At 51.4% G+C, this 14,641-nt stretch overlaps 1 protein-coding gene across 2 annotated transcripts in view; it reads left to right on the top strand.

Annotated features, from left to right (window-relative positions):
* Window positions 1–14,641, top strand: part of BCAR3 (BCAR3 adaptor protein, NSP family member) — a 110,290-nt gene that overhangs the window by 54,276 nt on the left and 41,373 nt on the right. The window contains exon 1 of one of the 2 annotated variants that reach the window (XM_040998840.1): window positions 10,388–10,477. The exons of the other annotated variant lie outside the window; for it this stretch is intronic. Coding sequence (XP_040854774.1) covers window positions 10,394–10,477 — 84 coding nt within the window. The 5' untranslated portion in view covers window positions 10,388–10,393. Of the gene's footprint in view, window positions 1–10,387; window positions 10,478–14,641 lie in introns of those variants that run through there. 2 annotated transcript variants of the gene reach the window in all.

The raw sequence follows: 14,641 nt of genomic DNA, 5'->3' as shown, positions 1-14,641 counted from the left end.
CTTCTTTCCAATGGAGAGTCTGAGCACTAGGGCCATGCCCTGCCGCTGCATCCTCAGGTGCAGCAGCAACGAGCTGCAATCAGAAGTGGAGCAGCCAGGACTTAATTAGCTCCTATATGGAATGCTGGTGTTATAGGCAGAGGCCCAACCTCTGCATCCTAATACCAGCCCAAATGCTTGATTTTTGTTTGATTGGGTTTTTTTTTTTTATCCTTGAAAATCATAACTCCATCAGGGTAGCCAGGCTACTTCACCCAGAGAACATAACCTTTTTTTTTTTTTTTTGTGCATGTGCTGAATGATAACTATGCAGCCTCTGGAAATGTCCATGCCCACTTATTGTGTGTGCATCTTACATGTGGTGGACCAAATGGCATTGTGCTGAGGTGCTAGAGTAATGACAGTGAGTTAGTAAGGATCCTGAGGCCGGCAGCCAAGGACACCAGAAGTACTTTCATGTGTGGTCCGGTAACCTGCACTGGAAGACAGTCTCAGCTGGGATCCCCTAGCAACAACACCCAAGGACCTTCCAGACCCAGGAGCTGGGCCCAGGGCTCCTGCCAGGACATGTCCAACCGCAGACCCTCTGCGGAGACAACCTGGGAATGTGTGGATGCAATTTTTGGGTGACATCTATCACCTGTCCTTTTATGTAGGAAGAAGTCGTGAGAGCTGCCTTTCTGAGTGACCATACCTGGTGAAGTTTACCTGGTCTTGATACAGAAATGGTCTCTTGGCTTTCCCCAAGATTCAACGGCCTTTGGGGAAAAGACGAGAGTGCTATGGGCTATGCAAGTCATGTGTTCTTGGCTACTGGCTTCCCCCAGCCTGGGAGAGGTGCTGGATGTGGGAGCAAAATCATTGCCATGTTCAGTGTCACAGGACATTCCAGCACCATGAATCCCAGGCCATTTTCTAGAAACGAACTCTTGTCTTTTTATCCTTACAAATTCAAGACAACTCAGTTCCTTCATGGAAGTTTCTGGAGTCAGCTGTGAGATGCCATCCCTTCTCATTCACCACTGAAACGTGAGCGTATAGCTCTCACCGACAGGTGGATCATGGATGTCCTCACGTGGCTTCTGTGTATGTTGGCTCCTTTTCAGCGTCTCTCACGCACAGGGGTGACATCTTGCACATGGGAACTTCCACGGAGCTCACCGTGGCACCTCATGTCTCACCCTGCTAAGGGGAGCCTGTGAACTCAAATGGATGGCATGAGCCAGGAGTGATGGTGTGGAATGGCCAGGGCAGGTCATTCTTTCTGGAAAGGAAAATATCCTCAGGGCTCTCTGTAGGTGTCTAGTGCCTGCTTCTCTCAGTGTGTTCACTCTTTTCTCACAGCTGGGCTGTGTGGGGCTCGTGGCTTCCTTAGTTTACAGTCCAAGGTGTAAGGGCCCTCCACGTTGCACTTGGAGGTGTCCCAGGGAAGGTCTCTGATGGACCTCCCACAGCCCACACATCCACCTGGGCACCAGCCAGCGTTCAGTGTTCTGTTGACTCCCTCATGTATTAACGAGGCTGAGTGTAGGAGCTTCTTGTCATTTTCCCCTTGCTTCTCAGGAGCCAGGGGCTGATGGGGTCGTGTTTCTGTCTCTCCCATTTGGGATCAGATAGAAACACTGGCACACAAGCTCTAGGCTTCACAGAAATGTTTTCCTTCTTATCCTTGCAAACGCAGAGCCTGTTTTCTTCAGCGTCTCTGTGTCCTAGGGTGGCTGTGTTTACATGCTGGCTCCCTGTTGCCTTGCAGCTGATGATTCACCACTGTTAGAGGGAATGAGGGGACACCCACATTTGTACCACAGGAGGTGTAGCCCTGCGGCCCAGATGGTCTTCTGTTGTCCAGCCTGGGAGCCCTTCCTTTCCCCCATCCAACCCCCCTGCAAAGGGACACATTCAAAGTCAGGGGTTGTACAGAGGTACTTTGCAAAGTTCATGGGAAGGGCCAATGTGATAGCTCTACTGGCTAATCCTCCATTTACAAGTATCCTATATGAGCACCAGTGCATGTCCCTACTGTTCTGCTTCCCATCCAGCTCTTGGCTTATGGTCTGGTAAAGCAATAGAGGGTGGCTCAAAGCCTTGGGACCCTACACCCACTGGGGAAACCCGGAAGAAGCTCCTGACTCCTGGTTTTAGATTGGCTCAGCTCTGGCTGTTGAGGCCACTTGGGGAGTAAACCAGCAGATTGAAGATCTTTCTGTCTGTCTTCTTCTCTCTGTAAGTCTGCCTTCCCAATTAAAAAAAAATCTTGAAAGAACATTTCAGAGAAAAAGTGGACTTAACAGCTGTTTATTTGGGTACAGAAAATTTTGAAATCCAGTTTTTGAAGATTTAGTTTCATCTATTTGTGTCATTTATTTATTTATATTATGTATTTATTTGTTGTTATTTGAAAGGCAGATTTCACAGAGAGAGAGAGAGAGAAGGAGAGATAGAGAGAAGATCTTCCATCCTCTGGTTCACTCCCCAAGTGGCTGCAATAACCAGAGCTGGGCCTGTCTAAAGCTAGAAGCCTGAGCTGCATGGGAGCAGGGACTCCAGTACTTGGGTCCTCCTCTATTACTTTCCCAGGCCATAAGCAAGAAACTGGACCAGAAATGGAGGAGCTGGACTTGAAGTGGCACCCATATTAGATACCAATGCCACAGGGTGGAGGATTAGCTTGCTGTGTTACCTCATTATCCCCTACTTTTATTTTTTTCAAATCTATCTATGTATCTTGTATCTATCTATCTATCTTAAACAGAGTAACAGAGAAGGAGAAAAGGAGAAAGAGAAATCCTCCATCTGTTGGTTCATTCCCCAAAGGACAGCAACAGCCATAACTGAGCCAAGCTGATGCCAAGGGGTCAAGAACTCCTTCCAGGTCTCCCTCCTGGGCGGCAGGGGGACCATGCAGTCAGGCTGGTTTTCATTGTCTTTCCAGGCGCATTAGCAGGGTGCTGGATTAGAAGCCGAGCACCCAGGACTCAAGCTGATGTTTGCATGGGATGTGGCCATCAAAATATGTGACTTAGCCTGCTGTGTCATGATAGTCCCTGCCATGCCATATATGATTTTTAAAATTTTGGTTCTAGAGGCAAGCATTGCTGACACTATGGAAGCCCGATTGCCTGTTTTGCCAAGAGTGTGTGTCCCTGTTGGTGGGAGGGAGCTCTGCTTTGTGGATTTGCACAAGATAAGGCGTGCCTGGCAGCCAGGTGTGAGGCCAGGCTTCCATTATCACATCAGATGGAGCCAGCTGCTCAGATTAGTTGTGGTCTTAATCATTAACTGTAGGGACCCCTGCACACTGTGTTGGGAGAATAATGCCTGGCTCTCAGCATAAGTGAGACACTATAGTGAAATGCCATTGGGACTTCCAAGGGTGCTACATCTAGGACCACTGGGTGTTCTCCTCTGTCCCTCCCCCAATGGCCCATTAAAATCTTCTGGATTGCTGGGGGGTTGGGTAGAAGCAATGACCATTCTCCTCCGTAGCCTGTGAGTTTAGGTCTGATCCCAATGGCCCCTAGCAGATCACAGAACTCCTGGTCTGGCAGGTCTCTCTACCCAGCAGGAGATGGAAACAGCCAGCATGTCACTCATGACAAGGTCCAGAGTCACTTTATAACCATGAACAATGGATTATTCCCCCACTGAAATGTGCTACTCAGTTGCCTGGAGCCTGCCTGATAAGAAAGAAGGAATTAATAAGGCATTTTTTTTTCTGTCCAGATGAAACAGGTGGTGATAGCACCGACCACACTTGTTACCTGGTGATATCCTGCCTCTGGCCCAGGGTCCTGCCTCCCCAGCATTCCCTGTAGACTGGTTCATGCTCTCATATGTTAGGTAGACTTCTGGGGAGAGCTGGGAGTATGTGGCTCTGGAAGAATGCACTGATATTTAGGCAGGTTCCTGCTCTCAAGAGCTTGTGTATGGGTTGGTCAAGGCCAAAGGCAACATCTGGGCAGGGACAAAGCCAGCCTGGGGAGTACAGTTAGGCCAGGAGGTATAGCACCCAAGGGACCATACCAGGCATGGTTCTGGTCCTAGAAACGCTATCTGCCAGGGAGCTGTGAAGGAGTCGGGCGTAAGGGAAGTGGTTCTCAGGGATGAGGAGTAGAGGAATGAGTGCAGGCAGGTATCCGTGTTAGCTGCAGGCAGCTGGGTACATGGAGGATGGGACCTGTGGGATTCCCCTGTCAGCTTGGCTGGAACAGGCGAGGTGGATCAGCCATAGCCATGATGGATCCAGTGGCCCCCTGGGCAAGGGCTAAGGATGTACCTGCTACCTGCTCAAACACTCTTGAAATACAAGGAATTCGAAGCAGCAAATCATCTGAGACATTTGAGCAAGTATGGTTCAAACCGTGTTGTTTTAAGATGCAGTTCTGAAAGGTGCATTTTGAAGGCCCAGAAACTCCTCAGCGTTGCCTTCTCCTGGCTCAGGAGTCTCCTGAGTAACAGCTGGGACTGGGATGATCAGCAGCTCAAGGCTTTGTCAGTGCCTCCTGTGCACAGGGTACCAGGCTCTTCATGTTACCTGTGGTCTCATGGTCACTGCCTGTGATGCCACAGACTGGGACCCACCCCAGCTCTTGCTCTACCCTCCTTCCAGGCTTTGTTCCGGGGCCACCCTGAAGACCTTGCAGCTCTGTTTGGGAAGCAGTGCTCTTGAGCTGGGAGTAGGCCCAGCCACTCTGGCTGGCGAGGCTCCCCCCTGCAGGCCTCGCACGCCTGGGGGCCTCCATGGGATGGGGTTGCTGTGTTGGTCCTTGCTCATGCAGCTCACATTGCTCCAAGTGTGAGGGAAGGAAAAGAGAAAAAGCAGACAGTGAAAAGATGACCCAAGAGCTGGAATGTGTGAGAAAATGTTTGTTCTGTGTGTGGTGGCTTCATGCTGAGTAGGCAAGGGAAGGGAGCTTGGGAAGTGGGTGGCCAGCATCGTGGTGGGTGGGTGGGTGAGGGGCCCAGGGCCATGTGGGTGGGCTTCAGGCCCTCTGGGAATCCCCAAAGATGCCATGCAAAGCACTGGGCGAATGTGCCTTTGATTTTGGGAGGAGCCTCCGAGACTGTCTTAGAATCACATAGCAAGCCAAGACGGCTGAATGAGGCTGGGATTACCATGTGTGAGACTGGCACAACATCCCATGCGTGTTCTTTTTGTCTTCATGCTAAAAACAGAACATTGGGCTTGCGTAATATCGAATTTCTAGGGTGAGAACAGGAAGTAGGTAGTGGGGGAGTGCCTGGGGCGGGATAACACGAGAAAGCCAAGCCAGGGCCGGGGGGCGACATTCAGCTTGCTGTGGCTGCTCATGCAGCTTTAATAGCTACTTAGACCAGAGAGAGAAATGTGGCAGCATCAGGCCCAGCCTGGAGGAGTCGGCGGGGGAGGACTGCTTGTGGACAGATCAATACAGCTCCTGGAGAGAGCCCACTTAACAGCCTTGCTCTGGCATCCCCTTGAGGAATCTGGCGAAGCTGTTAGACAAGCTGCAGACAGTAAACCCACCGAAATGCAGCCTCCCTGTGTGCCGGGGCTTGTCCATCGACCCACACAGACGCAGCAGACTGGGGAGGGGAGGGGAGGGCGGGGCAGCTGGTGTTCCTGGTCCCTCCCCCCCGGGAGTCCGCGTGCATTCATTTTCCTCCGCAGCAAGGGATACATCAAGTTTGTACACAGGCAGGCAGGTGTGTTGAGCTGTCTTGTAGCTTCAGTGGGCATGCAGTCTGCCCAGAGTCCTCTCCTGTTGTCCCCAGTAGTTCCCCACTCTGGTTCCGCCAGCCCTCGGCTCCTGTGTGAAGGGACATCTTGGAGACAACATTTGCTCTTGCTGCTTTATAGATGTGCCTGGGCTGATGAGGGCGCCCTGACCTGATAAACCCATCATGGATTAAATTGATCGCAACTTAGCATGTCTAAGTCACCAAACCTGGTAGTGTAGTCTAGCTCACCCGAAATGTGTCCCATATGCTCAGGGTAGCTCACAGTAGGGCAAAATCAGCTGCCACAAAACCCATTTGAGAACCATTGTTACTTGTTGAATAGTGATGAAAATGGTGCTTATGTGAGGGCATTCTCATAGCCATCAGAAGGTTGATAAGTTTTGTTTTTTCAAATATTTATTGGGCCTGGCACAATGGCCTAGCGGCTAAAGTCCTTGCCTTAAATGCACTGGGATCCCATCCTCTACTGCTTTCCCAAGCTCCAAGCAGGGAGCTGGATGGGAAGTGGAGCAGCCAGGACCTGAACTGGTGCCCAAATGGGACCCTCGCACTTGTCAGGGGAGAGGTTAGCAAACTGAGCCATTACACCAGACTCATGTTGACAAACTTGAAATGAACCGTCCTCACCCCGGGACCACTTGTTCAGTACCAGCCAGATACAGAGCATGTATCTGTGTGGCCCTTGGAAGCAAGGTCACTAATAAGCTTGCACTTCCCATGGGCCAGGGTCACACCATTTGGCTCTCCAGCCATCCAAGCCTGCAGGGGGCTATCCACACTGGGACTCCAGCTATGACCAGGCCAGGCAGGCAAGGTCATGCTCATCTTTCCTCATTTCCTAGGACCTCAATGAACCCAGAGCTGGGGTCTTCGGTCTTACTCCCTGGTGCACCTAAAAACTGTCTTTGTTCACTGTGCCATATTGCCAGGGCCTGGTAGAAGCAGAAAGGCAGGGAGGCCCTGATGTGGATGGGGTGGGGAGGGTAGAGGAGGCCAGCAGAGGGTGGGGCTCTCAGAAATGGCCAGCGGGGAGGTGGCAGTTGCTAATGACCGTGACCAGTGTTTTCCCTGGCTGCCATGCTGAGCCGTCTCTGTAGACAGCGACCAGCTAGGCCTTGTGGCCTTGGATCTATGCGCTTCCTTCCCTGCCTGTGGACAATGGCACTATCCATGGGAGCTGCTTAACAGTGACCAGGAGTGCCAAAGCCTGATGCTGGGGGAAATCTCCCGGTACCCTATGGGTCACCAGGAGGCATGCTTCTGTCCACCCATGCCCTATCAGAGAGAGGGTCTATGCACTCTGCATGGGGAGTCCCATCTTCTAGTGGGGGCGCTGCAGCACTTTGGAAAGGGGAGTCTGCAGCTTTCTTCTGGGCCCATCTCCGTCTCCCACTGAAGCGCTGTTGCCAGCAAGATGTGCTTGTCTGTTGAACACTGGCTGGCAGGCAGCCCTTGTTTCCATGGTTACTGAATAGAGCAGGTTAGCAGCTAGGGTCACCTTAGAGAAAACCAGCCTGGAGGTCCATACTTAGGCAAAACGTGGAGCAGTGTTGGATCCGAGGTAATGGGGATTTCTATCCAGGGTCAGTCCACCTGACTGCCGGGCAAGTGGGGTTCTCTGAACAGGTGTTTTTCCCTTTGGTACGGTGGCGCAAGCATCTCAGATGGCCGCAGGGGGGCGCTGGAGAGCACCTGCACCACTCCACTGGGAAGTCTGCGCTGTCCGGCTCGGCCCCCTCCCTCCAGATTGCATTACAGACACCCCTCCTACCCTGTTCCTCCCTGCGCCCCCCAGGGGATGGTGGTTAGGAACCCTGAATCCAGCTTTGATTGGTCTTAAATCTCATACTCTAAGCAGTCAGGAAATGAATGACACATGGCTCCAGGGCATTTTCTTGGGTTTGGGTAACTAGCAGGTTGATGAGAAGAGGTCCCTTTGTACATTCCCTGCTGAGTTCTGCAATCCCAGGCTACCGTCCACGTCCTTTGTTCTCAGCTGAGTGACATGCCGTTCTGGTCCTCTGCATCTTTGTAACCAGAATAGAATAATCGTTGTGGGGAGAATGTGGGAGAATTGATCAGGGTGGATAAGAGACATCTAAAAGCTTAAGTCTGTGAAGGGCACTTTGTGAGTTCATTGCAGTTTAACATCTTTAGCTGCGGGAACAGCACGTTATTTTGGTCTTTCTCCTTGGCCATTTTGGGAGAAAATTGATTGAAACCTGTGGATGCTGCTTCAGTAATGATTATTAATTTTTGAAATATGGATCAAGGATAGAAGGTATTTAGGAAAGAGGAGCTGATGAGATTAGCCCATTCTTTACTCCCACAGACTACATTCTTGGGACATTTTGGAGACATTTCTTTCTTTTTTAAGATTTACTTTATCGTTATTTGAAAGGCAGAGTTAGAGAGAGGAGAGACAAGGAGGGATCTTCTGTCCCAAATGACCACAACAGCCAGAGCTGAGCTGATCCAGTCAGGTTCTTCCGCGTCTCCCATGTATGTGCAGGGGCCCAGGAATTCAGGCCATCCTCTGCTACTTTCCTAGTCCATAAGCAGAGAGCTGGATGGGAAGTGGAGCAGCCAGGACAGGAACTGGTGCCCACATGGAATCCAGGCTCTGGTTGTGGAGCTGCTTCTTAGAGAAAGCCTCGGGTGACAAGGCCTGACTGGATGCCTGTACTCTGGCTTAGAAGCCCTTATCTGCATGGTGGCCTGGGATGTGCCTGTGTAAGTGATTGGCATGCTGACTTTGATGGAAGCAGTTTCATTAACCCTTCCAGGACTCTGGCTGACGATTCTTGCCTCTGGGTGGGTCTGAAGGAACCACTGGACTTCTCCATTGCATCTGGTATGGTGTCTGGCTGGCCCTTGGGGTTGTGTTTTTTAGCCTTACGGAGCCTATGTCCTGCCAATGGGGGCAGCAGGTACATGCTGCACCCTCCCTCGGGTGGTCATTGACTGACAGACATTTCACCCCCATCTATGCTTGGAGGGCTGCTCCTGGATGGTTAACCTTTGAACTCTGTCTAATGTAAATGCTTGCATACTCAGGACCAGTACACAGACCTCAGAGGGCAGTATTGACCCACCAGGTGGCCTGTCTCCAAGGCATTCCTGCAGCTCAGAAACTTCTCTGAGTTACACTGCCCCATAACCTTGCAGTCTTGCTACATTCTCAGGTGAACCTCCCAGGTAACCTGTGCTTTCAGGGCTCAGAGGAGGAATAAGGCAGGACAGCAGCCATGTGGCAGAGACAGACCCCAGAAGCCCTCTCCTCAGACCTGCCCCATCCTATCCATACTGAGCTGCTGCTGCTAGTTGGCCATGAGGTCCACACCCCTCTTTCAAGTACAGTGGCTGCCACAAAACAGTTGCCTATTTCATGGGCAGATGTGACCTGGTCCCAAGGCCAGGCCCCCTGAGGGTTTAACACTAATCTCGTTGGCTATTTCTAATACTTCTTGGATGCCTCACGTGGTGGTGTTTCTTTCCGGGCTAAATGGGTCCATGTCTTCCTCCTTACAAGTCCCTGCCTGCATGAAGACTCAGAAAACTTTAGGACACTGCCTGTCAGAGCCACCGCAAGTCAACATTTAGAGCCAGTAGAGAGAAAGAGCTGCAAGCCGAAAAGCTGGCTTTGATTAAAAAAAAAAAAAAAAAATCATGTTGAGCATCCCCTGTAACTGGACACCAAAAAGGAAAGGCCTTACCCTATAGGTGTGAAGGGGGCAGGGGTGGGGCAATTAGTGTACTGTGCTGTGCTGGGTGCAGGTGGATATTCAAAGTGGGAATGGGCAATGAAAGTGAAGGAGAGGAGCTGGACCAACAGTTGGGGCCACAGGGGCTACCCAGCCCCTATGCCCTCACAGGCTGCACGGCTAGATGGCCAGGTGGTGGGGAGCGCACGCGTGTTTGCCCAGAGTGTTTGCCAACAGACTTGCTAATGAAACACCAAAAGGCAGTATCGCTTTGCCAATCAGGAAGGCTGTGCCAGCATTTATCAACTGCAACCTGGCTGCCAGGGAGCATCCCTAATGAAAAACAAACAGCTCTGGAGGTGGGCAAGGGAGGGAGGGGGCAAGTCTCCTGTCCAGGGTTCTGGGATTGCTCCCGGGAGCCCGCCTCTTGTCTCCCTTAGTCATAAAGCGGGGTGGTGTGATTTGTAGGATTTGCCCTGCTTGCTTAAACTCTTAAGTGCAGACAACGCCCCCAGGAGCAGACTGCCTGTGGTGTAGGTCAACCCCCTTCTCCCCAGGGAAGGCTGCCTAGGGGCCCGGAAGACTTCAGCTGGGTCTCTAAACTGCGGAAACAGCCCAAGCCCAGGGCCTACTCTGAGGATTTCATCAGAAAGCAGGGCTGGTCACATGAGAGTTTCTGGCACTGTGTGCAGGGCAGGCTGGACATCAGCCTGCCAGAATTGAGCGAGTGGATCGTATTGGCTTTAGCGGTGGCGGGCGGCAGCGGCAGCAGTGGGGTGGGGAAAAGTCCCAGACCCGCCTGGGAGAAGCAGCCGACTCACTCCCCCAGGCCACAGAGTGCGGGCAAGAACAGTGTGTGCAGCTGCCGGCAGGACCAGGGCCACCAGGGCACGAACAGCCCGAAGCTCCCTTTTCTCTGGACCCCAAGGAGAGTGTGTGGTCCCTGCTGGGGGACAGAAGTCTGAAAGATGCCTAAGGAATGCAACGCGTTCCACGCCCTCTCCGCAGCCCTGTGCTGCTTCTATCACCGCAAGTCTCTGATGGGAGTCAAGGTAGGTGTGGCTTGGAGAGGGGGCTGCTCTGTAATTCCTGTCTGGACCCTAAGAGTGTGAGTTTTCTAAGGGGCACTAAAGCTCAAGGCAGCCTACTGGCTGCCAACGCAGAGGGGGACCTTTCCTTGATGAATGGATCTTGGAGAGCTCCTTGTGGCCTGCCTCGTCTGGGAGCAATCCGGCAACAAAGGGGACCCAGCTCCTGGAACCAAAGTAACTCAGTGGGACAGAGCAATTTTTCTTCTTTTCTGTCTCCCTCGTGTCTTCTCTTCCCTGGTTCGTGATGGGTGGGAGGCGGCCACACCCCTTTCTCCGCCCAGCCTGCAGGTGCGTTGCGTGTGTATATGTATAATGTCTAGAATGTACAGAAGTACAAGGTATCTCCATTGAGTATCGTGGTTGGCTTGCAGAATGCTTCCCAGGTCAACCTGGGTTTTCTTTAGCGTTCACATCTTCACCTTTGTTACAAGAGACACAGTGCCAGGGGCTGTGTGTAAAACATTAGTAGGCTGGCAACAGACTCTGAAAACTTTGTTCAGCTAATTCAAGGTGGGGCCTAAGTTCTGTGGTGTCTGCCAGGGATGCGTAAAGAGTTAGTTAACATAGGCTTTTGCGGAGCTCGGAGTTGTGTTTGCTTCGGAAAATTCTGGGACTCTTCCACCCCCACCTCATACCCATGGGCTGCCTTGTCCCTGGGAAGCCAGAGTCTGGAACTTGTCAAGGAATTCTTCCTTCTCCCAAAGGTCTGACCTGGCCTCTGCTTGGGAAAAGGCGGCTGCACGCCTTCCCTGCCCTGCAGTTTCCTTCTCAGCAATGCCTCTTTAAACCCTCTGGAAAATGCACCTGTTTGTGGGAGGAGGGTGCCTCAGTGGAGACACACACATGCGCTGTGTGAGCTGCTCAGGTGCGATCCAGTGTTGGGAGCGGCTCATTGCCCAAGCAGTGGGGGTTCACTGGTTCCTTTGTCAGGGAATGTGAGGGAGGTCCCAAGTGTCTCCACCTTGACTTCTGAGCTCCCTAACTCTCCTGGGGCCTCGGGGGAGGGAGGGCGGTGATCTGAGGACCTTGCGGTTTTTGGCCTAAATATGGATCGTTCCAGCCCAGGGCCGATGAAGTCATGCCTTTAACAACAGTATTTGAAAGCTGTCAAAGATAGAGTGGGCGGGCCACCCCCAGGGAGCTGTGCACTTCAGGGATCAGCCACGGTACTCTCTGATGGAAAGCCTGCCAGCCGCTAGCTCCTGCTAATTCAGTATTGTGCGAATCAGCATTGGTGTGTGAGAAACTGGCCCGTACATATCTGGGGCTGGGTGGTGGGTGAGGTTTGCCTGGAAGCCCCATGGGACTGCAGCTATGACCCCCCAGAATGGGTCCCTGAATAGTCAGGTCAGCTCTGAGCAGTTGTTCTTCAGATTCCCCCATGCGAGGCAGTTGACCATAGGTGGAAATACCCACCCTGTCACCCCAGCCTTCTGCCACCCCTGGCTGGTAGAAGTGTTTATTGCCCCGGTTCCCCAGCCTGCTCGCTCACCGGAAGCCAGAGCCTTTAGTCTCATCTCAGGGCTCCTGCCCTGCACCCTGGAAATGAGTTTCCTCTTGGGTTTTGCTTAGCCAGGTTACCAGGGAAGGCGAATCAGTGTCCGTAACCTCTCATCCGGCTGCTTTCGCCTGGGTGACAATGCTACATTGCTTTATTGACTCCCACTCTAATTAGGGGGGTCTCGGGTCGTGCTGCTCCTAATTAGTTTCCGTTGCAATTAGAGCTTCAAAATTAAATTGGGATTGATTGCCTAATAGCTGAGCGGAAATCAGCCTCTAGTTCTTGACCACATATGCTGCTTCTCTTGGCGTGCATTTCTCATACCAAAAATAACCCCGTGGTAGCCATGGAAACTTTCCATTTGGTCTAATCCATAGCATCTCTGGAGAAAGTAGGATGTTATTAATAGTGTTGTGGTATGAGAAGAACACTAAAAATGTAAAAGTTCTTTCTTTACGTGGGAGACCACTCACACTGGTGCTCACAGGGAAGAAGATCTTGTTTGCAAAGGTCATGCGGAATCGAGGATGTACGAAAGAGTCTTGTACGGAGATGTATAAAAAAAGCGCCAGAAGGAATTGAACAGGAGACCTGAAATGCAGAGAAGCCTCAGACCCATGCGTCCATGCCTGTCCCTCAGAGGGCAAAGCCTGGCCATCCCAAAGGGCTTCACAGTAGGCAAGGTTGCTGGATCAAGAATAAAGAAAGAATATACCACAATTGCGTTTTGTGCAATGGGAAGAAGCTTGCAGGGAAGGCACCCTAGATCTGTGCTCTGCAGTCCCAGTGTCCCTGAGTATCACATGTAGCCCCTTCCAAGCAGGCCTAAGCACACTAAGAAGTGGAGTGGGCTTGGGAGGTGGCACCTGGGGCAGGGTGCTCACTTCCCAAGGACCCAAAGCAGCAGTGTCTGAGTTCTTCCATGTCTTGTCAATCAGATCTCAGAATAAGCCCTGTGAGTCGTTCCTCAGGTCACAAATCAAGACTCAGAGGAACAACCTGCTCAGCATCATCTCCTGGGACACCAGGACCACACATCAGGTTTACTCAGTGCAAGCCCTGCATTCGTTTTACTATACCAAGATTAAGAGAGCTGGAATCTAGGAGCTGGTGTGGGTAGCACAGTTACCACCCGAGTCGCTGGCATTTGGTAGCTGAGTGCCATTTGAGTCCTGGCTGCTCCACTTCCCATCCATCTCCCTGCTAATGCACCTGAAAGGGCAGCAGAGGATGGAGCAAGTAACACCCAACCTGCCACCCATGTGGCCCAGCCTGGGTCATTGTAGCCATTAGGGAATGAGTCAGTAGATGGAAGATCTTCATCTCTTTTTGTCACTGCCTTTTGAATAAATGAGTATATCAGTAAATGTCTATGATTTTTAAAATCGGAGGCAAGATGGGATGATGTATGTGAATACTTTATTTTGCAGTGACTTGGGAGGGCATTGTAGACTCCATTTTTAGGAATGATTTCAGGGAAGATGAAAGGCTGATTTTGTAGAATGGATAACTCTTACAATTTCCCCCCTTTTGGCAACTCCAGTACGAGGGTAGATGAAGGGAGGTTAGTTTGGGAACACATTCTCATGAGGGCAGTAGAAGACCCCAATAGTTCAGACAGCTCAGCTGCTGGCCCTGGGGTAGGCATTTGGCTTGGGGGTTAAGCTGCCAGTTAAAATGCTCTTGTGCCCTGTCATAGTGCCTAGATGGGACTCGTGGCTCTGCTCTTGAGTCCAGCTTCCTGCTAGCGCAAGCCCTGTGACGCAGTGGTGATGGCTTATGTCATTGGGGTCCTGCCACCCACATGGCAGACATAAGAAAGAGTTCCCAGCTCCAGGCCTGGGTCCCAGCGTGGGGCTTATTGCAGGCAATTGGCGAGTGGACCAAAGATGTAAATATAATTTTTAAAGGACACTGACATCAACAGAAGCACTAAGAACCAGGTCTTCTCAGAAGAGACTATTCACAGAGAGGTCAAGCAGCTGACACAGTCGGAAAAGCCATGGAGGAGTTGCGGCTCAAAGCCTAGGAGTCAGAAATGACCCACATCAAGCCCCTCTCCAGGAACTCAGAAATGTTTGGGGTAGAGGTGCACATGAACTTGAGTCCTGGTTGCATCCTCTGCTGTCAGTTGTGGTGCCTTGTACTTGCCTGGCTTTTACTAGGTGCTAGTCTCTGTACAGGAAGAATGCTTGGCCCAGCTGGGGCGATTTGCCACGATGTGGGATGGACATTCTATAGGTATGTGTGGACTGACTGAAAGAAAACATGATTTGGAGCCCATGTAGTGGTGTAACATGTTAATCTTCTGCCTGTGATACGGGTATCGTATGTGAGCACTGGGTCATGTCCTGGCTGCTCCAGTTCCAATCCAGCTCCCTGCTCATGCACTGGGAAAGCAGTGGAAATGGCCTATGTCCATGAGTACCTGCATCCATGTGGAAGACCCGGAAGAAGTTCCTGTGTCCTTGCTTTGGACCAGCCCAACTCTGGCCATTGTGACTGTTTGGGAAATGAATCAGTAGATAAAAGGTTTCTCTCTCTCTCCTTACCTGGCCTTTTACTGTAATTTTGCTGTTTATAAATAAATAAATAGCTATGCTCTATCTGTGATTTGTTGGTGT

This window comes from Ochotona curzoniae, unplaced genomic scaffold (genome assembly GCF_017591425.1).
Source record: "Ochotona curzoniae isolate NIBS_2020 unplaced genomic scaffold, NIBS_Ocur_1.0 scaffold_1037, whole genome shotgun sequence".
Lineage (NCBI taxonomy): Eukaryota > Metazoa > Chordata > Mammalia > Lagomorpha > Ochotonidae > Ochotona > Ochotona curzoniae.
The sequence above is the reverse complement of the archived record's forward strand: the minus strand, read 5'-3'. Positions and strand labels throughout refer to the sequence as shown.